This window comes from Macrotis lagotis, chromosome X (assembly GCF_037893015.1).
Source record: "Macrotis lagotis isolate mMagLag1 chromosome X, bilby.v1.9.chrom.fasta, whole genome shotgun sequence".
Taxonomy (NCBI): domain Eukaryota; kingdom Metazoa; phylum Chordata; class Mammalia; order Peramelemorphia; family Peramelidae; genus Macrotis; species Macrotis lagotis.
In genome coordinates, this window is record NC_133666.1 from 49,939,070 (window position 1) to 49,962,102 (window position 23,033).

At 41.8% G+C, this 23,033-nt stretch overlaps 1 protein-coding gene across 1 annotated transcript; it reads right to left on the minus strand.

Moving 5' to 3' along the window:
• Nucleotides 1-663: 663 nt before the first annotated feature.
• On the minus strand, nt 664-17,758 carry ITM2A (integral membrane protein 2A). Its single transcript, XM_074200156.1, has 6 exons — nt 17,645-17,758; nt 11,504-11,629; nt 10,897-11,091; nt 9,242-9,352; nt 4,444-4,594; nt 664-1,644 (listed from the first exon to the last, which is right to left on the minus strand). Exons 1-6 carry the CDS (start codon nt 17,723-17,725, stop codon nt 1,556-1,558), a joined length of 753 nt encoding a protein of 250 aa, XP_074056257.1. The 5' UTR covers nt 17,726-17,758; the 3' UTR covers nt 664-1,555.
• Between the last annotated feature and the right edge of the window lie 5,275 nt (nt 17,759-23,033).

Below are 23,033 nucleotides of genomic sequence, written 5' to 3' on the forward strand. Positions count from 1 at the left end.
GATTTACGTTCAAATATGAGCGATGAGAAACTGTTTTTAAGGATAAGTGTTCTCAGAGCAACCATACAAAGAAATTAGAAAGGATCAGAAGGAAGCATCTCTATCAAAACAGGAACATTGATACTATGAGGGGGTCAGAACAGTAAAAAAGGCAACCTGATCTTAGGCACAACAAAAATAGATTACAGTATTAGCAACCTGGGTATGAGGCCAACTTAAGAGGAAAGTCTATACCCTATGGCGAATGACCAGCAAGGCTCACCCCACATGAGGCTCCTACAAGAGCAGCTGCCTTGGCTGGGATTCAATTGGCAAAGTTAGTCTTATTGACCTACTGTAGCTACATAGACATTTTCCTTATGTGGAGAAAAAGGTTGAAGGACTTGAAGCCTGGAGTTATTCTAAAGATAGAGAACACACAGACCATGGACTATTTGTAGAGGGAGAACAAATGAAGACTCGAGGTGAGTCTGGAATTGGAAAGCCCGTGGGGTGGGGCACGAGGAAGGAGAAGTAGGCAAAAGGTTTGGGAGATAATATTCCATTAAAGATGAAACCAAATGATTAGAATTCTCATCTTGGTTCAATACAAAATACAGAATTGTCTCTTGCCCACCCCCACCCCCCACAATGAAGCATCTGTGATGAAATAAAAGTTAACACTTCTTTTGGAGAAACATTTATTGTCCCCATATAAATGCCTTTACAGTGTATAGCACACATACAATGCTTTGCTGGATTTATGCTACAGATCTCAGTGAAGAAGAATCAGTTTATTAAAAACAGCCTGCAGTGAGAATGACTTGCTTATAAGAAATTCTGCTGATCTAAAAAGTTTACATATAGGCCAGAAGAGTTGGAACTTTATGAGTACAATCATGTTCATACTGGGCCTTCCTGGAATGAAGTTGTTATTCCAAATCACGTAAGCAATTAAGACTAGATAAAACTTCTTCAAAGTATCTGTAAGTGAACATAACCGGTGAGCTGAAGAACACTTGACAGATAAAAGATTTAATTTCTGGAGAATTCAGGGAAGTTACCAAATACAGACAATGGCAAAGTATGATAAATTGCACAACATGGGAACCCCCCCCCCCCATTAAAGGTGTGGAACACCTTAGGTAGTTTGACATGTCTGACAAAATCTTATCTGTACTTAACATTTTTAATTAAAAGCCAGAAGAAGCACTCTGAGGATTATATAGCATGGGCAAACCAAACAACATAACTTTATTCTGGTTTGAATTTTCTGAAGAAAAAGATCAGAGCTTATTCTTACCAAGACACACTAGCGAAAATGGATCTATGCGGTTACTAGAAAAAGCTACAGCCTATGTTAGTCAATGATTAAGTTTGCTTATTTTCTATGTTAATTTCAAACTACGGATGCTAATTATACTAAGTATAGCGAGAACTTGAAGTGGGGTATCTTTTTTTAAAATATAAGCAAGACACACAAAAAAAGCATAACAAATAAGGCTTTTGAATATCACAGCACAATTTAATTTTGAAGTCACATTGTAAAGCCCCACTTCTGATTCTGTGAATGCTTTCACTGCCGACAAATTCTTGTCTCAACAACAAATTCGTTGGGAAAATGTCTGATCTTCAGGCATCGTTCGGCAGAACGCTTTTGGAAGCCTATGGGGAAAGAAACAAAGTTGAACATTTAATTAGGAAATACATAGATTCGTTTTCTCTAGAAAGAGAATTCACCAGAGTAAGTCAATATAAATTCCAAAAATCTGTTATAAAGCTGGAAGCAAGATCCAAGTCTTTGCCACTTAATCTGTGTTAAATCACAGAAACTGAGCTGAAAGGGACCTTGGTCCAACCCACTCAATTTAAAAACAATGTGAAATAACTTGCCCAAAGTCACGAAACACAGACAGGAATAGCACCCAATTCTCCTGACTCGTGTTCTTTTCAATATATCACATGACCTTTCTTTAGATCTCCAAGGTCCTTCCAGCTCTAAAAATTCTGATTGTAAACATTTAAACCAAACCTCATAGACATAAAACCAATTGTGATCTGGGACAATTTCAGTGAATTCATCTAATTCATTCTCTGAGATGTATCACAGCTGTCCCTCTCCAAAACCCAAGGGGAAAAAAAAACCCCAAAACATCACACTAACTTTGCTGGGAAGAATGAAAACTCTTCTGTGGTGCTCCTTTGATGGTACTTTTCAGCACACTTAAGTACAGAACTAAACTGAAACATTAGTTGGCCAACTTGATAAAGTTTCAGTTAAAGCCCTAACTAGAAATCAAGCCATTTTCAATATGTGTTACACGATTAAGCATCAAAAACAAATGAGGGGTATTGCACTCATCCTCTTAGCATCTCTCTTCCCATGAGGAAGGGTCAGCCCATTTACTAACAAAGTCATTCAATCATCCAATATGAAGAATTTCATTTTTGTGCTTCAGGACTCAAGGGACAATGTCTCCATTTTCAAAAAAAAAAGGTATAGGATTCACTGTAGGCCAGTGAATTCAATGTCAATTCCTGGGAAAATTCTAGAAAAAATAATTAAAAGGATGATTTAGAAACATAGTGATCACGAAGAGCTAGCATAAATAACTTCATCATGAATAGACTGATTTAAAGAATCCTAGAGTTAACTGTGCCTGGATTTCAGCTACAGCTCTATGGTAGTCAAATTCAGTAAAAAGCAGTCATTAATGAGATGATGCCACCTTGGAGGGAGAGGTCTCTAGGAGAGTGCTCTAGGGAATTGCCTTTGGCTCCATACAGTTTAACATTTTTAATCAATTATTATCTGAAGATACAAATAACGCTTTAAAAAATCATTAAGATGGGGGAAAAAACTGGTCTAGCTAATGTTAGATGACAGTCAGCATTTAGACAGTATAGAACAGAGAAGAGAAGAGAAGAACGTAGAGTCTTATTCTTGTGTTAAAAAAAAATCAGTCTAGGAAGTGTAATACATACAAGATGTGACTAGACATGTGAAATTTTTAAGGGTTTTACTTGGACTGCAACTTAACAACATATATCAACAGTGTTGACACAGCAGTCAAAAAAGCCACCTAGAAGAGACAGGGGAAAGATGGATGGACAACATGATAGCTATCTCCAATGACTATGAAACAGGATTATATTTGTACTGCTTGGCCCCAGAGAACTGAACTAGCAGAAGGTGCAAGGGGGGAAGAGTTCAGCTGAATCAAAGTTATCCCCAAGTGGAACAAGATGCCTTTGGAGGTAGGGAATTCCTTTCTAATTTAGGTTCTTCATGCAAATACTGGATGGGTTATTTGTTTTGGGGATGTTGAAGAGGTGAATTCTGTTCAGATACAGGTTACGTGAGATGGCCCGTCTCTTACAACTCAGATTCTGTGATTCAAGATATAAGGAAAGTTAAAGTTTTGCCCTCAAGGAAGGAATTAACTATAAATGAATTATGAAACAATACAGACATACTAAAAGATACTAGAGAAGGGGAAAAAAAGATGATTTTGGGTTATGGAGGTTAACAGAAGATTTGAAAGATGAGTATGATTTTAACAAATGGAGAGAGAAAAGGGGCAGAAAACCTATAATTCAGGGTCTGAATTCAAAATCAAAATCAAAATCTCTTCAATAGGGAAAAGATCACTGATCAAATCTCCAAAAAGGAGACTGTGTTTAGGGTTGTGTCTAAGAATGAAGTTATATTCCTTGCTATTTAAGCAGAAATTCTTAATTTTTTTTTGGGGGGGGGGGAGAATAAATGTTAAAATATGACTTCACTAAATAGCTACAATGTATGATAAAATTTCTACTACACTTTGAAATTACATAAAGCCCCCTTTTTAGTTAAAACTGTATACAGATTCAAAAAAGCAATAATTAATTAAACTGTTAAATGCCTCTGGTGAAATTCTGGCATAAGCCACAAATATCAGCAATGTAGCAGCAGCTTCCTCCTTCTCCTCCTCCCCTCCATTTTCCTAAACACAAGAGTTTCTTGACTTCAAGTTGCTAGTGACTGCTCAAAGACCGACCACCCACCCTATATTCCCACAGAATGCTCTGTAGTCTTCACCACCACTGGAAACTGAGTCCTTATTTTTTCATGCCAACTGAATGGCCCATGAAACTGCACTGCCGTGGAACTATTTAAAAATAAAACAAACCGAAAAGCCCAAACCACACTCAAAAAAAGTATTTCCCATAAATAGGAAACCCAATGATTTGGAGGGAGGGGAAGAGCCGCTATTGATGTGGTGGCAATGCTTTCACTTTCTGAGCCCTTAAGTAGACTACAGTGGTGACTAGTTTCAATTGAGTCACCGTAACTTCTTTATAGAACTATAGGAAAATTGCTGTGACATGCAGAGCCCAAATGTGAATGGAGAAAAAAAATTTTGGTTAAATTGACAAAATGTGAATGGCAGCAAAAAGAGGGCTATGTCACAGGAAACCTACCAGTTATTGGCTCCCGGCGTTGCAGTCTGAAAGTTTTCTTCCCTCCACAAATCTGATAAATAAAAATGCCGAGATCAGAAACATCCTCTATTTCTTCTGCTGCCACCAACTCTTCACGAACCAAGTAAGTCTGAGGGAGGTAAGATCCAGTCTAAGAGAAGAAAACAAACAAACTCAAAATGATGAATTCCTAAAGGTACCATCATTCACACTTTGTCCGTAATGGAAATTGATTCATAAGGTGAATACAGAGTAAAGCATTATTACATAAAACTCTTTTAATTACACCAGGACTTTATTAATAGAAATTAGATCATATCTAAAACGTGAATTGAATCATGCCATTCAATGTAACTACATTTTGAAAATCCTTGGATAATATGGCTACCTTGATTAAATAGGATCACCGCTCTTTGGGGGATTCCAAATAGCTACCACACTTTCCATGGCAAAATATTAATACAGGTAGCCTCTGACTCATGAACATAATTTAAATTTAGCCAAGGCCAATGGATGAACAATGGGATGAGTCCAGAGTCCCATTTCTAGTTCATACTACCTGAGGGTACTTTCTTATCTTGTATGGACACAAAAAACTTGGGTTGAGGAACTGTTTAACTTGCAATAGTAGCTGGTGCTAGACATGAGTCAGTCAGTTTGGTAATGACTGTCACCACAGATGATCTGATTGGTGGGGGGGGGGAGCATGCATCCCTTGGGTCCATGTAGGATTAGGTTAAGGAGCCAAGGTTTGCATCTTGTCAGATTGGCAGTGGAAATACAAGAGAAAGTTCATGGCACGTATGGAAAGAGAGAAGAGAATATTTATACTGTATTTTGAAAGAGGGTGGACATCAGGGTTAAAGGAGATGGGGAATGTATTCCTGCCATCCAAAGTTTTAACTTAGAATGGTAGCTTTCGAACCGGTGAATCTAGATACACTATGGCTTAATTAAAGTATTGTGAACTGACCTGGGTAGATGACAGCCATTTAGAACCCTGTTCCTATGGAGAAACTGTGTTGAGGTTTCCAAATAGACTTATGAACAAAATATCAGGGACACAACCTATTGTTTATAATGACTTCTCTTTTTTTTTACATCACAGTCATTTCCGGATATATTTCATATCTCCCTTTCTGCACTGCTACCAGCTTCCCCCTCCCCCATCTCTTGTAACAAAGACAAAGTTAAGCAAAACCAACAGATACAGTCACTGCATCTGCCAGTGTACACAAAGTTACAAACCCATAGCTCACAATCTCTCTATCCAAAAAGTCTGTCTCCTCATCAGTCCTCTGGAGTGGAGATGGGTCATGGTAGTCAGATCAAGTACAGCTACCTTTTAGTGTTGCCATTTACATTATTGTCTCCTTATGGACATCCTCCTCCTGGTTCTGCATCGGTTCATATACAAGTCTTTCCAAGTTTCTCTGAATTCCTCATTCATTGTTTCTTCTTACATTCTTATATTACATTACTTTACATCGTCTTATATTTTTTACATCACATTGTTTCATTACACTTTATATAATAGTTTGTGTTGGCATTTCTGAAACTATGGGTTCCTACTTTGTTTCTAGGTTTTTGTTTTGCTTTTGTTTTTTTGCTACCACAAAGTAGTGCTCTGGATGTTTTGCTAGTGGACAATTAAAAGCTTTCCTTACAAGTCCTTTTATTCTCTTAAGTAGATTAGCCTTACTCCCTGATAGAACATTTCTTTGCTTAGTGAAGCCTTTTATTACTACTGATAGTGCGGAAGTAACCTTAAGCCCAAGAGAAGGGGGCAGATTCTAAATTAGTGGAAGCTGTCTAAATTAATGAGGTTTTTTTATCCTACCTTCAATAGGGGCATGTTCTCCATGATATAAAAAAAGCAAAAAAAACCAACAAAAAAACAAAATAACAAACCCCAAAATACCAAAAACTCAGACTAGTAGGTCAAGCTTAGGTATAATTATGAAAAACTATGTACTAGGATCTGTATGCTTAGAGCTGATCAGAACAGTGTGTTATTGCTTCCTGCAATACCACCTAAATCCAGATCTTGTAGCTTTGGAGACAGAATTATGCTCCCCTCTGTGACATGCTGATACAATGGAAAGAATACTGGCCTGGGAGTTGGGAGATCTATGCTTGAATTCCAGCTCTGCCACTCACTGGAAGATCTCTCTTTAGATGATCTCAGAGGTCCTTTCCAATTCTGATGTTTTACAATTATTCTTAAGTATTACGTAGGCTCCTCGAGTCATATATATTTTGATCCTTCACTCTTTAAGGAGGACACTATTTTATGATTGCTATCTACAAAGGAATCTCCCAAGCCTGGTGTGCATGTATCAGGTGCTTGTTTAATTCAGTGCCTATATCACTAACTGATTTGAGACAGCTCTTCCTATTACTCCTGGTGATATTTATTTGCTACAGGTCTATGATCCGGTATAAATTCTTTCCTCTAAAAAGCCTCACTTCAGATTTCTGTAGATCCCGGCATGCTTATTTGATTGCTATTGATCTCTTGTCAGTCTTTCAAAACACACAGTGGTTTTTGCAGATTTATTTTCAACTCTCTTTTGTCAGCTGCTATCCAGTTGTATGTATGTATGTGTATGTATATATATATATATATATACACTTTGAGGATGCAGTCATCAATATTTATTTATTCCTGGGATTAGTCAAGCCACTGATTTCTGATACTGGTCTTAATCTCCAGAAATGAGAGATCCAAGAGAAGTAGAATCAAGAGAAATAGAGCCCGAGGGTCTAATAACCAGGTCCCATTTCTTACATGTGCTTTAACCAGATTGAATAAAGATGGGCTGATTAGGTCATACCCTCACTCCGACCAAAAAGGCAAGCCAGTAAAGATAGCAATGTTACCTGCTATGAAAGGGCAAAGTCTATGGCTTGCTTTGGCTTCAACCTTTGAAGCCAGAGACATAATAGGAAAGGCCTTGGAATTAAAGGCAAATCTGATGAAATCTTTAAATAACAGAGGATATACTATTTTGGTTTCTGAAGGTTTGAAGAAACAGCCTTAGGGTTTTAGAGTTGCCATTATTATTTATGAAGTCAAGAAAAACTCACCCCCAATAAGAATTTTGGGTATAGTTGTGACTAGAAAGATCTGGCTGGAATCTTTTTCAATTGGCCACCAACCACATGTATTCTAAGAATGGTCATGTACAGCAAAACATACAATACAGTTAGTGTGAACTTTATAGCATACCAAATACAGGAAAAGGATTGGGAACATAAAGCATTTAAGTTCGATTAACTGATTTTTTTAAACCAAAACACCCAAATGCCATCAGTATACCTGAATTGTGCTACTTCTAATAACCACCTAAGTTTAACCGCCCAGAACTAAGGTACAGTTGGTGGCGTCTATTGAGAGTTATTACTGCCTCATCTGATTTCTTCCCCAACTGAAGCAATGTCTGTTTACAAAGGAGGACTAGTCTCTATTTAGCTTATGACCACACTACAAGAACAATAATTATATAGCCAATTCATGAACTATTCATTTCTATTGCCAAGTGTCTTTTAAGCCCTTCTGTATAAATGAGAACTGTTAGCATATGAGAAAAATGCAGAGTCTGGCTCCCTGGTAAGAAAACTTGTGAAATTCAAGCATGTTTTTATTCCCCAGGGAATAATACCAAGGCAGCAGGCCTTAAACAGTTAGCTTTGGCAATAGGCTAAATGAAAACCCAATTCATGAATTTACCGAAGTGTAATCTGCAGTCATAAAGACACTCTAAAAATAAAAGCTATTAACCAAGTGCTTTCTATACATTCTGTCATTTGATCCTCAAAACGACCCTATGGGGTAGATGGTGCAAGGAGTATTAGTTGATTTTTACAACTAAATAGAGTGAAGCCCAGAGAGACCATGACTGCCCAAGACCACAAAGCTACTGAGTGGCAGAGAAGGGATTTCAGAATGCAGGTTTTTGGAGTTTGAGCACACAGTCATCTTTCTACTATAGTTTTGTATTACTCTAGGGTTGAAAGAATTCACAAAAATCAAAGACTTCATAGAATTGGTTGATGCTAGAGATTTCATAATCCAAGACCTTAGATGACACATCATTTGAAATTTTTTACTAAAAAATAGGAGGCTTTTCAGTACAGTGATTGACCACTGTGGGGAAAGCATTTTAAGTGGTGTTCAGACAGGTACTAAAATTTCCAAAATATACCCTTGGAGAGCATCCGTGGAGGGAGCATTATCCATTTCTGATAATATAAATATGTTTTGAATTGAACAATTTAGGAGAGTTGAACCGGAGAGCAAAAGAGAAAGTTGGGGTGGTAGCAGCTGTGATGATGCCAAAGGTCAGAGCTTTAGCCTGCCGAGGGAAGCAGCAAGCAGAAACCAATGCTGACCGCAAAGAATGCTCATCTGGAGAGCTAATAGAGCTTGAATCGTAGGTAACCTGCTCTGCCACTATCTACAGGATCTTGGGCAAGTCAGTTGATACTTTCTAGGGCTCTCACTTCCCTTCATATTTAAAATTAGAGAATTGATTTCTAAGAAGGTCCTTCCCAGCTCTGATACTCTATAACTGTGAAGATCCGATTTCATGTCACTCACTTATGCAATGAAATTCTAATGGAAACTACTATTTTAGAGAGAAGTTTAAAATGATCTCAAGAGGCCACATTAGAAATCATGTCTCTAATCTAGTCTATTTTTCTCATGATCTCTTACCACGTTTCCAAATAAAAATGGTGACAAATCAATTTAAAACTATACTTACACCAAAACTTCTATCCAAAAAGTACATACCGAGAGTTTGGCAAAGAGGTCCATAAGATTTCTTGGAGGCATAACAATGGAAGTATTGAGAGGAATTACATAGCAGTTGCCCAGTTGCAGGTCTAGGTAAGCAGTCAGAAGCTATTGAAAAAGTTAGTCAAGATCAATATGATGCATCAGAGTACTGACAATGAAATTTCTGTTATTTAAACTAAACAGCTACAGCCTAAGTCAAGTAAGCTGAGGGATTAAAATAAAACATTCAAATTGTTGGTGAAACCATGAGGGTATATTTCTTAATTGTCAAGCTAGCATTTTCTTCCTCGGAGCAAAGAGTCAGGGACAATTGCAGGTCACTGAGGCAACATTCTCAAAACCTGGAAGCATCTCTCTGACTCCTTCCTTTTCTTTCTAATCCCCCCTCCATCTTATTATCATTAATTACTGTCAATTTCCCCATGAAACCTTTTCTCTGATTTTTTTTTTTAAAAACCCTCCAATGTGGAGTCTTCATCACCTCCCACCTGTGGTAGTGCTTCCTGACTCCCCTATCAAAAAAACTACTCTGATGATTCATTGGAACAGGAAGCAGCTCCTGGGTTTTTTAAGGCTATGCTAGCAAAATGCAGGGTCTGGCAGTTTCTATCAAGAAGAAAAGGTTTCCAGGAAGAGACCCAACAATCAGCCAAGAATCAATAAGTTCAGAAAGGCCCATTAATAAGCAAAGTTTGGCCACCAGGTGAGGAGTATTGTTTTGGTCACAGAAACCAAAAGATCTTTGCCACGTGTAAGGAATGGAGGAGCTAAGATGTGCGTCAATGGAGAAGCACCCACACCAATGAGCTAGGCTCTTAAAAAAAAAAAAAAAAAGAAATCAAAGTTGACTTCCTAACTAGCCTTTTTATTTCCAGTCTCTCCTCCCCTCCAAGTCATCTAGTAAATTCTTCTGATAAATTCTTATCAGTTTAATCTTCCAATGTTACTTTCAGGTCATTCTCTTTGCTTAAAGGCCTATAGTGGTTCAGGTTCAGACTTGTCTGGATTCAAGGTGTTCCATTAACTACCTCATCCTACCCTGTGTCTTCCTATCAGATCTGGACCTTCTTGCTTAACAAACTCAATTACATACAGCATCCCTTATTCATAAAATGCATTTTTTTTGCTTGCATAATTCTCTATGCTTGTAGTATCTCCTACTCTGCGCCAAGCTAAATTTGGTACTTCCTTTAGGTCTTGATCAAAACCTAAACCAACATCAGCCTTCAAATAATTTTCCCTTATTTGAACTCTAACACATTGTTGTGAATCTTTCTCCAGTTATGGCAGAGATCTTGAAAGCGGATTAAAACCAGTGTGTGTCTCCATCCTTGGTTTCTGTTAGAATTCTCATCTGGCTTTCCAGATGTAAAACTTAAAAAAAATCTGATATCCCTTCCTTTCAGGAGGAATAGCTTTGTCATTGATGTGTCACATGAGAGAATACAGGAGCTATCTAGAGGTTTTCATGAAAGGTCTTAGGCTAAGGTACCTAACAAATGGAAGCCAAAAGTTTCTAGTGCAATTTAATTCTGAGTTCACAATCTGCTGCAAAAGAACATTTTAGGTGCAGTGAGAAACAAACTACTGTATAAACTTGGGGAAAAGATGTAAATGATTATCAAGGGAAGAAGGTAAAATCAACTTACTCTATCAAAGTCATGGACAATAGCAGCTGGGTCACTATCAGAGAATTTTGGAACAGGTACATCAATGATTGCTATGTTTTCATCTTCCCGAATGTCAGCTTCTTCAGAAACAGGGAGAAAATATGGCTCTGTTTCGCCATCCAAACCATTATCATCATTTTCGAAGTAGCACATTTCTCCACGGAATACTCTATGCTAAAAAATAGAAAGCAAAAAACAAACAAAAATCCCAACATTTAATAATTTAATAATTCCTATCAATTCAATATGTTGTTTCCTCTTGGGTCTCTTAATGTTTGGCACAAATGAATTTTATGGTAGTCAGTCTGAATGCTGGCATTATTTTCATAATTATGTTATAATGTTATAATGAACCTTTGGAATATGGCAAAATCACTAGTTGCTCCTTTTAAAGCTATATGGAAGTTTTGCTTTTTAGGTGTTATTCAATTAAGTGGTATAAAAATGAAAACCAACATTTTATAATACACATATATGTATATAATACGTATAGACATATAAAATTACAACATAATATATAATAAATAACAACTTTAAACCAGCTAAAATAACTAAAATAAAAAACTAAAAACTAAAATAACCTCACCCGGGGCATGAAGTACTTATAGATGCAAGCTCCACCAACAATAACGCCAGTTAGAATGAAGGCAAGACCCAGGAGGGTCAACAAGCATCTTCCAGATGAACTGTCATGAGTCAGAATTTCTAACTCCTGGGAAAATAAAAGAATAAAATAAACTTAGATGCTTCAATGCAGAAGACTTAGCTTTTATTCTAAATGATATCAAGTTTATATTAAGTTACCTCAGAGTGTGATCAACCTGTTAAGGAAACCCATCTTTTAAACTATTTTGCTTAAAGCTTTGCAAAATGTAGATATATTATCAAGACATAAAGCCCTGGAACCGCCATATTTAACCATCTACAAATTGCCTAGTTAATTAAAAAAAATCATAGAATTTCACAAGTCTCCAAATAAGTGATGGGGGAAAAAATCATTCAGGAAAGCACCCGTTTAAGAGTCTTTTGGAGAAGAGGAAAGAGTCGATTGCATTCATGGTGTTGCTGCCATATTGCACACTTCATAAAATCTACCCCCAAGCCTGTGTAAACCGTTTTATGAGGAAAGACAGATGCGGCCAGCAAAGCTGACAGCAGAAACTTTTGTATTGAGTTAGATGTTATTGATGTTCCTAGCCGTTCTCCAACCAATGCTGCTTCTCGAGCTATTTCTTGTTATTCACAAGTTCATTGCCATGAAAGAAATGTGGGAGCACTCCAAGCACAGAGATCTTTCTACCTTTTCCAATTCCAAAGTACCTTATTATCACCTTCTCTTATATCATCGTACCCCTAAGTCTGCTTAGGATTTAAGCCTTCAGACACATTTAAATTTGTAAAAGAAGCTGCCTATGGGGTTCAGGAAACTCAGGCTAATCCTGGCCACCACCCTCTTTGCAGAGAAGTAAGGAGGTTCTTTCACTTCAGTATCTGCAAAGTATTTTGGGTTCTTCAAACAAAAGGAGCAAGTTTCTTTTTCTTACAGCCCTTTGCAACTGGAGTACTTCTTTGAAAATAAAAGGGGTTGAGTGAGCAGGCCAGTGTGACACAAGCCATTATTGACTTCAGGGTTTCTACGCAACATCTTGTTGCCCCAAAGTATCAAGCTGTACCATCCTTCTGTTCCAAGCTTCTTTTCTTTCCAAGGCTTTCTAACCTCACCCCCCCCCCCCCAAGATTATCTCTTAAGTCCTCTCATCCGTCACAGGATCACAGAATAGTTCTCTGCATCCAATTTAGCCTTCTCTTATAGAAGGAAGGTACCTGAGGCCCAGATAATGCCTTGCCCCAAATCCCACAGCTAATGAATGACAAGAATTGGAACCTGAACCCAGGTCTCCTGATTCCAAAGGCCAATTCTCTTTTCTGTTCTATTTTCCTGTTTAAAAGCTTCATTTGTTTTTTTGTTTGTTTTGTTTTGTCTTTTTTTTTTATATCTTTGCAAGGCAAACAGAGTTAAGTGGCTTGCCCAAGGCCACACAGCTAGGTAATTATTAAGTGTCTGAGACCGGATTTGAACCCAGGTACTCCTGACTCCAGGGCCGGTGCTTTACCCACTACGCCACCTAGCTGCCCCTTCATTTGTTTTTTAAGCTAGGATTTAAGAACCTTCTTTCAATCTTGCCCAATATACTTTGCTGGTATGAACCCAAACAGGAGAAATTCATTGACCCTAAAACACTCCTTGTGTCTCTTTTTTCATCTACCTATGCAGATCTCAACTCCTTCCCTGCCTACCCCCAACCCTTTAAAGGACTCTCTCTTCTCTGAATTCCTAGAGCAATTACTGTCCACGTAGTCCGTTTGGCAATGAATCATACCAGCTAGCTACTGAAATCCTTTGTTATTTACCTTCTTAAACATATCTAGAACCTCAAAGGCCATCTGGTCCCATCCTTCTATATCAGACTCAAGATTTCTCCTTACAAAATCATCAACAAGAGGTCATCTGGTCTTTTCGTGAAAATGTCAAGGAATGGGAAGCCAACAACTACTCAAGGCAGGTTATTTCATTGTATAATAATTCAAATTATGAGGAAATTCTTCCTCAGTCAAACTTCAATCTGCCTGTCTCCAATGTTCCCCTATTACTAGTTCTGTCTTGTGATGACAAGCCAAACCAATTTAATTCCTCCAATCAATTATGAATGCACTTCATTGTTATCTAGTCTCTACTTCTATACTTTGTCCTGAAAAACACCAAGAAAAACTGTCGAGGATTTGGATAACGTAAACAAAAAATCAAGTCAAATCTATGTAAGATCCAGATACATTTACATGTATATATGTATGTAGATATATGTAGATGTGTATATAACTATATATATAAGATAAATCTAGATGTACCTATAAACACACACACAACATACCAGAACACACAGACATATATATAGAAACACACTATAACACACCACACAAACATCAACACCCCTCCCCCCCAGCAGTTCTGTGATCCGGTCTTAACAACCATATCAAAAAAAAAAAAAAAAAAAAGAAATGGGCTTAGTCTGGCATGATTTATAGTCTCATGCTGGCCTTTAGTGTTTGCAGCTTCCTTTTGTACATGTTCTAGATGGTGACAAATTAACTATCTCATTAATGTATTCTAAAATTTTGCCAAGAATCAAAGTCAAGTTTCTGGACTGCATAGGCTCTATGCTTTTCTTCGTATTGAAAATCGGGCCATTTTCCCTTCTCCAGATCAATGGTATCTTTGAAAGATGATTGAGATTCATTAGAATCCTATTCACTGGTCCCTTCAGTATTAGCTGCTGTAGTATATCTGAGCCTGGTACTCTGAATGTATAAGAACCATTTAACTGTTCTATTACATCACATTGGATTTGGAAACTTAGGGGCCACCTAGTCTAATCCCCTCATTTTACAATCTGATAACTGTCTTGCTCTAAGGTTCCCCCCAATAGGTACTGATTGTCTGAGCTGGCAGCAATATGTTGTGGATAACATGTTAAACCTGCAGTCAGGAAGCTCTGAGTTCAAATTCAACTCCAGAAATTAGCCTTGTGCCATTTGTCACTTAGCTTCTCTGGGTTTCAGTTCCTCATTTATAAAATGAGGTAACTGGATTAGACAGCCTCTGAAATTCCTTCCAATCCTGCTACAGCTCTGATTCCATGATACTTGTAGAAACTATGCTGCTTCTATAGTGTTTTTCCACCCTGATAAAACAGATTCCTTGAGAGTTAAGGTCTGTCTTACCTTTCTTGGGAGGGTGGGGGGAGGAAGGAATGAGGGGGAGAGACAGGAGACTTAGTCTAGTCTAGTCCAATAATAGCTATTTAATGATGGTTGGATGAAGTGAATCTCTTTTTTAGCTTAATGGAAAATCAACTTGTCTGAGTTCTCAGAAGAGACTACTCATGCTTTGGTCTATTTGTTGACTTTCCTTCTAATGTTGTTTCTTAACTCTTGGGTGTTTTTAAGAAACAATTCTCTAAAGAAAACATGTGATGGCTAGAGATCTCTTCAGAGATCTGAAATATTGGAGATAGATCCCCCAGATTAACCAGGGGGGTATCCTTGGGGATATTTACCTAGGAAGGGATTCTCACAGATCTGAAATCCTTAAAAAAGGAAAACAATGTGAGTTTATCATACTGATGATTTTTTTTTAAAAAGTTTTGTCCTTCTCCCTCTCCTTGCGATCACAGGGGATTTTTTTTGTTTGAAAATAACTTTATATATTTCTTAGAATCTCAAGAATTTTCAGTCACAGAAGTTACCATGGACATGTGACTGCTAGGCTTTTCTGCTGACCACAAGGATGAGAAAGGCTTTTCAAGCCTGGCAGAGCTGTCTTTTTTTCCCCCCAATCTGAATATTTAAGATGGCCAGGTACAAAGCTAATTGTATAAGTGACTTAATAATTTAATGAAATCAATCATTTTCTTAGGAATTGGGACTCTCAAAGGTCCATAGCAACTAAGTAACTGATTAACTGAGCAACTTTGCAGGGTACAGGACCAGGAGGCCCTTGTTGCTTGTTTTCTATGTCACAAAATGGCCACAGGAACATGATTTAAGGCCAAATGGAGCTACTGCTGATCACTGGGTCAATCATTCAGGCTAATAAAGTCAATAGAAAGATTTCTTTCATTTAGGTTCTTGCCATTACAATCTAACACCCTGTGAAAATTACCTACCTTGATAACATTATGAAAGTAAATCTGAGGGATTAAAGGGGTGACAGAGCTGAGGAGAGAGAAGTCTCGGATCAATGTTTTTGTTTGTCAAAAAGACCCAGCAATTGGGAATTTTTTTAGTGTTCTCAGCTAAAAGAAATTTAATAGACCCTGGTATCTTGAGTGATTATTTGTCCAACTGATAGAGTTACACTTAAAATAAAACCTCAAGTATATAAGTCCTGATACACCAAACAGTGCAGAGTATGAGTTTTGCTTTAGAATCACAAGAAATCCAGGTTTCTAACCCTTACATCATTTTATAGAAAAGGATGACTTTATAGATGAGTTCTCTGAGGGCCAGGGAAAAGAAGTGACTTGTCTAAGGTCACATAGTAAGTCGGGAAACCAGAAAGCCTCAAGAGAACCTTCCTTTATTGCTATTGAAACTGATGAAAAAGAAAACAATGCTTCCCTTCACTTTCAGTTCTCTTTGCAACAGTTCGCATTTTATTACTAACCATAGTCTAGGTCTTCAGGGTTTTCTCAGTTCCTCCCTGGGTTTCTGCAATCATTAGTCTAGGAATACTTATTTTTGCCCACATTTCAATTTCTTGGGTTCCGGGCTGACTGGCTGCTAATTTATCTCTGAGTAGTTTTTACAAGTCCCAACCTCGGGACTGTTCTATAATAGCTGTATTGTAAAGCTTCTGGGAGGTTGAATACATCACTATATGGATGTTGCCAGATATGAAGTCAGTCTCCCAAAGTGGCCAGGTCAGGATCCCTTGGGAGATTATTGTGCACCTGATATAGAAACAACTCATTGTGCAAAGGGTTACTTCTGTTTGTTGCTCATTATTCTCCTGCAGGACTAGGAGAACTTGGAGATTCAGCTAATCCAGTCAGAGCTTTCCCTGGCTAGGAAAAATTTAAGAGGATTACTGGGGTGGCTATATTTAACCATTAGGCCTCCCCAAATTCTGGCCAAGTTTCACGCAAATGGTCAATTTGGTGACATTTCTGTGTTGGAGCTGGAATTAAAATAAAAAAAAAAAAACGCCAACCCCAAAGGCTGCAGGAAGATGTTTGAAAATGGCTTAGAATGTTTTCAGGAGGAGAATCGTGGTAGTTGGTTTCACTGAGGTCTAGGGGCTGGTTGCAGGTGGGAATTCTACGGAGCATCTCAAGACTTGCCAGGACCTCCGGGTCCCTCAGCCAAAGGCAGCTGAGTTCCCTAGCCTAGGTGGCTGAATCTGGAATTAGACTTTCCCAGGACCTGTGAATACAAGTCTCGTAAGAGAACACCCACTCAAGTCAACTAATGTGAGCGAGAAATAAGGGGGGAGGGAGCAAAAAGCAAGGCAATCGGGGGAGGGGGGGGGCTTTTCAAGGTTTCCAGGCCAAACCGAGTGCCTGGAGCAGATCTGAAGCTTGGGGGAAATGCTCTGGCTCCGGCTAGCTAGTGAGTGCAACAGGAAAGCTGAGAATGGGACCTGTTTTTAGATCTGCCTGAAGGATGGCTATTTGGTGGGGGGTAAGGAGGAGGGGAGGGGGAGGGGAGGGGGAAGGGAAGTTCCTCTTTGCGGAAGGAGAGTGTTTTCGTTTCGGAACGCCACCGGGACACACAGGCAGGGCCCCCCGCGGGGCCAGGAACAGTCGCGAGCCCAACTTTGAACTCTCAGAGCTCCCCGACTGGAGGGCCGAGAGCCGCTCCTCTGTGAGCCCCCCCCCCCCCCCGCACTCTTCCATCAGGCCTTAGGGGCCGGGGCCGAGCAGCTCCCGGGGCTCCCGGCCTCCGCGGGGCCACGCCACTGCAGCCCTGCAGCCCTCCCTCACACCCTCCGATCTCCCCGGGGCCGGCCCGGTCTGCTCTGCGCCCCCCCCCAGCCCTCCCGGAGCTCCAAGTGCCCGCGCCCCGGAGCCGGGGGGCACGAGCGGCCGAGCGGCGGCCAGGCGGCGGCCCGGGGAGGAAGGCTCCATTTTGTCCTTCGCCAAGGGCCCCTTTCCGGCCCGGGCCTTACCCTCTCGGCCACCAGGGCCTCGACGTCCTTCTTGGGGCCCGGCTTCTGCACGAAGGGCGTGTTGAAGGAGATTTTCACCATGGTGAACCTCTGGCCTCGGGCGGCGGCGGCGGCGGCGGCGGCGGGGGCGGCCCGGCGCGGGGCCCAGCCAGACGGGGCCGCGGCGGGCCGCGGGACGGGGCGGGACCGCGGAGCGGAGACGGAGGGCGAGAGAGGGCGAGAGAGGGCGAGGAGCGCTGCTCGCAGCTCCCGGGCTGGCTCCGCGAGTGGCGCTCTCTCGCCTCCACCCAGATGTAGTTAAGGCCGCCCGCTGCCGGGTGCGAAAGGAGGCGGCCCGGGGCGGGGCCCGGCCGGGGGCGGGGCGGGGGCGGGGCGCGGCGCGGGCCCGCCCCCTCCCGGCGGCCAGGCGGCCAGGCCGGCCGGCGAGCCGGCGGGCCAGGCAGTGCAGCGTCCCGTCGGTGCGGCCGCCGTCGTTCGGGCCGGCCCGGCGGCCGCCGCCTCCCAGCCGCCTCCGCCTTCCGCCCGGCCGCCCGCCCCCTGCACCCCGCAGCTCAGGGCCAAGGGCGAAAGAGAGCGCCTTGTCGCCTTCCGCGCCCGGCCCGGCCTGGCCTGGACTCTTCAGCCCTCAAGTCTTCTGCGCTGGCCCCCAGCGGCTTGCGACGTGAGTTGTGAGCTTCACACACCCACGCACACCCCCCCGCGCGCGCACACCCCCCGACACACACACCCACACCCCACGCGCACCCCGCACACGCGCCCGCATCCGTCCCCGCCGACCCCCCCCCAACTCCACTCTCACTTCCCAAACGTGAGCCAAATGTCCACGGTGGCTGGAAGCCACGCTGAAATCCGAGGGGCGTCTAGCCGCCCCGCGGGGTCCCTCCAGCCCCTCTCGCGCTCCCGCTCTCTTTCTCTCTCTCTCTCTCTCTCTCTTTCTTTTCTTTCTTTCTCTCTTTCTTTCTCTCCCCTCCCTCCCCCTTCCGTACTCCCCACATCCCAAGCCTCAGCCTCTGGGTTCCCTCCCCTAGCCCCCACCCCACCCTCCCCTGTCACTGCTGAGCCCCGGGCTCCCGCGGGGTGGGGGGAGGAGGGCCGGACGGGGTGGCCGGGCTGCGTCTGTGTGTGTGCGTGTGTGTGTGTGTGTGTGTGTGTGCGCGCGCGTGTCTGTATTGGGGTGTGTGTGGGTTGGGGGTGGCCACTGGGCACTTGGAAGACCTGGCAGAGAGGGAGGGAAGGAAGGAAAGGGGGAAAGCAGGGAGGGGAGGGGAAGCGCAAGCCCAGGAGAAGGCGCTAAATTGAAACTTAATTCTTTATAGCCACTCCACTCAGCTGACTTAAGATTAAAATCGACCTGCCTGAAAATGAAAAAGCCGGGGGGGGGGGGGGGGGGGGTCGGGTGGAGGACCCAAAACAGACCTCCGGAAAAGCCTGAAGCACCAATCGTTTGCTTAGACGCTTGTTCAAAAGAAGGACAACCTTCATTTTTCTTTCTTCTTTCTTTGAAATGAGCAGGACCAACCCCCCCCCCCAACCCCCTAAAACAGCCCCTGCTTTCTATGGCCCCTCTATCTCTAAGGCACACGTACAGCGTGGACTTACGTGAGGTTCGCCCAGTTTAGGATGTGCTAGTGTGCGGAGATATAAATAGCCTTCCCACCTAAGACAAGGGAGGGCTCTGTTTAAAACCGAAAAGCCAAGCCTGTGCCCCAAACCCCGGGCCAAGTGCAAGCCAAAGAAAGTGGAATATGCTAAGAATCTAAACCCCCACCAGCTCCAAGTGCAAAAGAGTACCTGATTCAGCTCTCACAGGGGCCCAGCCCAGGAGAGTGTGTGCTCCCACCTTCTCTCCGGGAGCTGGGGACCCGGCTCATCTAGCATGGGCCAGACCCCAGGAACCCTGAGCAGACAAAGGGAGCCCTAGCATCCCAGGCAGCCCGTTGCCTAGGACTTTGGAGATTCAGAACAGCTGGCCAATCCAGCTGTGACCCTGGCCCAACCAAGGGGGATCGCAAGAACCTGTCGATGACAGGGATCCAGTTACTTTTAAGTTACTTTTTAGAACTTGGAAGCCACTGGACAGGTATTCTCCCTTGCAAGGGGTCTCTACCCTGTCAGTAGTCCTGCAGCAGGCTGCTCAGATTGCAGTGCATGGGTTTACAGCGACATGTGAAAAGCCTCTGACTTAAGGACTAAAAAAGCACCCTGGCCCACCTGTGAAATCCTCCAGGCTACGATAATCATAGACCTTATTACTCCAGAGCTTTGCAACGTCCTTAGTCAGCACATTACATAGAGCAGCACCCTGGCTATTTCTGGGTACTATTTGCAGTGGGGTTTGATCTTTATAGAAACCATCTTAGCTATTTCCCTACATGCTTGAAATCAGATCTATAAGCTCCTGACCAGTCAGTCAAAGCAGCAGTTAACTTGGGATAACAGCGCCTTGTCTCGGAAACTCCAGTTAAGCCTTCTCTCAGGAAGCTATATAAGAAAATGAGCGAAGGAGCAAACACTTTTTTTTTTCTTAACTTAGCAGTGATCGAGCTGGGTATGGAACCAAAGGAAGCCCAGCCTGGGTTCAAATCCTGGGCTCCATAATTACTGGTTGTGTGCCGGCAGGGTAAGTAATTCAACCTAACCGAACCCCACTTTTCTCATCTGGAAAATGGAGAGTGTAACCATTTCTATTACCTACCTCATACATGTGTGAGGAAAGTGCTTTGTAAACTGGAGAGCTATGAAATTAGCTCTAGAGAAATGTGAATTTTTGTTGTTATTAGATGTAAAGATCCATCTCATCCTTAGGGTGGAGTAATGATGTGGTCACGCATATATGGGTTCTATGTTTCCAGGCAGTGGCTTCCTACCCTCCACTCTTTGGTTCACAGAATGTGGGAATTTTCATGAGATAAAATTGTTCTTGTTTTTTTCTTTGTTCAGACAGATCTAGGGTAACTTTGCTTCAAACTATAACTTTCCTAGAGTTTCGAGTTCCTCCAAGGCTGGCCTGAATGATTATGTGCAATGTTTTTTTAAACATCATCTCGGACTTCTCTTATCTCAGACTTTTTTTATGCTTATCCCAGCCTTGAACAGTATACAGGAGAAGCTCAAGTACAGCCAGGGAACCTCCTGAGAATACTTTCATATGCCTGTTTGGTGCTAGCCATAGCCTCCAAATGCAGCTCAGAATAATATTCAGGTTTTGGTTTTTTTAAAGTGACTTTTAGAGTAACCCTCTGGGGAAAGTGATGGTAAGGTGCTTGTATTTTTATGCAACTATTGCTGTATTGGATATTCTATTCGTGTGTTCGGCTTTTCTTATGTATCAAACTGTTCATTTCCCACTTTGATCAAGAAAGTATCATGCCAGACTAACCTCATTTCCTTTTTTTGACAGGGTTATTAGACTGCTGCATGAGGGGAATGCTGTAAATTTAATCTAACTAGTTTTTAGCTATGTTTTTGACAAAGACTAGTATTATCGAGGTATTCAAAATGGAGAGACGTGGGCTAGATAATGCTACAGCTAGGCATATCCACTGGTTAAACCACACCCGAGTAATTATTTATGGACCTACATCCACTTGTAGCACCAGGGTTCCCCCTTTTTTTTCTGTCACGAATTCATTTGGTAGCCTGGTAAATCTTGTTGGTCCCTTTTCAAAATGGCATTTTAAATTCATGAAGTGAAATATATGGATAACAAAAGAAACCAATTGTCTTGCAATACAACTCCCAAAGCGTTTTAAAAAAAAAAAAATCTGTTCACAACTGATGGGGAAAAGCCTTTATTGTGGCATGGCCTTGCAGAAGAGGACCCCCAAGGACACCACTTTAACTTTGTCATCAGATCACCATAGATGGCATGTGCTTATCAAACTTACAGATGATACATAGCTGGGAGGGAGGGATCAGGGAGGGGTGTGATGGAAGAGTTAAGATCCAAAAATATCCCGACACACTAGAATGTTAGGCAGAATTGAATGAGATGAAACTTAACAGATCTCTACAAGGCAGTTTAAAAAAGCAACTTCACAGGTAAAATATGGGATTGGGGGGAAGGGTCCAGGAAGGGGGGTATCTGGCATGGAGGTGATGACCTGAAGAGTGATCTGAGAATTTTCAGATAATTTAAGTGCAGTATCAAAATTGAGTTGGCAGTGTGATATAGAAGCCAAAGAAACAGCAAGTTAGCTTTGGCAGCTTTAAGACCAGGATGATATCTAAGAAGAGAGAAGTGAGAGTTCTACTACTGTATTCTGTCCTGGTCAGACCATGTCTAGAGTATTATTGCCACATTCTCAGGAGAGCATTCAGAGGAGGGCAACCAAGATAGTAAAGGTCTTTGATTTCTTACTATAAGAAGGGAATTGGATGAAGAAATGAGGCACGGGGTGGGGATGTTAGCCTGGAAAAACTTAGACTTCGAGGGGATGTGCTTAAAAGTTATTGAAGGGTGCTCATATGGAAGAGGGAACAGATTTTTTTTTTCTGCTTAGCAAAACTAGGAGGGAAGCCTAGGAGCATTTCCATTGTAAAGAGGAAAGTTTAGGCTTATGAAGGAAGACCTTCCCAACAATCAGTATTCAGAAGCAGAATGTCATCAGAAAGTAGCAGCGTTTTCTCCCTTGGAGTTTTTGAAGAAGGCTGGATGACTTGGCAGGGCTTTGTAGAGGGAGTTTTTATTCAAGTAGACCTTGGGCTAGATGTCTCTGAGGTCCTTTCTAACTCAGATTCTGTGATGTTGAAGAAGACAAAATTTCCAAGTTGTCACAGGGTTTTCTTTGAAAGATTTCTGTCCTGTACTTTATTTCAATAATTCAACATTTATTTAAATGCCTGCCCTGTCCAAGAACATTGTGGTAAGTGCTAGGAGATCAAGTTTTCCCTTTCCTTTTCATGTCATTTGAGTTTCTGTAAATTGCCTAATATATAATGAAAAAAAGGGTTGGAGTCAAAGGATTTGCCTTGAAATCTCACTTCTCCTTTCTACCTATGTGACCTTAGGCAAATATCTTTCCCTCTCTGGCCCTCAGTTTTTCTTGCTCTATAAAATGAGGGGATTGGACCAGTTAGAGATGTAGAAGGTCCCTTCCAGCTCTAAAGTCTAGTGACCCTGTTAGATCCCAAAGTCTCTGACCCCCCAAAGCCCCACAGGCATGTGGGACAACTGGAACAGATCCTAATATGGATACCAGAAGTGCAGACAGCAGATGAGGGCTCAAATATGGATTGCCTTTGGGCTGATGGTATTACTCCACCCATGCTGTGATCAGAGAGAAGTTTGAAGGTCATGATTTGAGAGTACTAGTTGGAGATCTCATAGTGACAACTCCCAAGTTGATAGGAAGTAACATTTTGGACCCAGGGAGCAGTTGTTCTCATT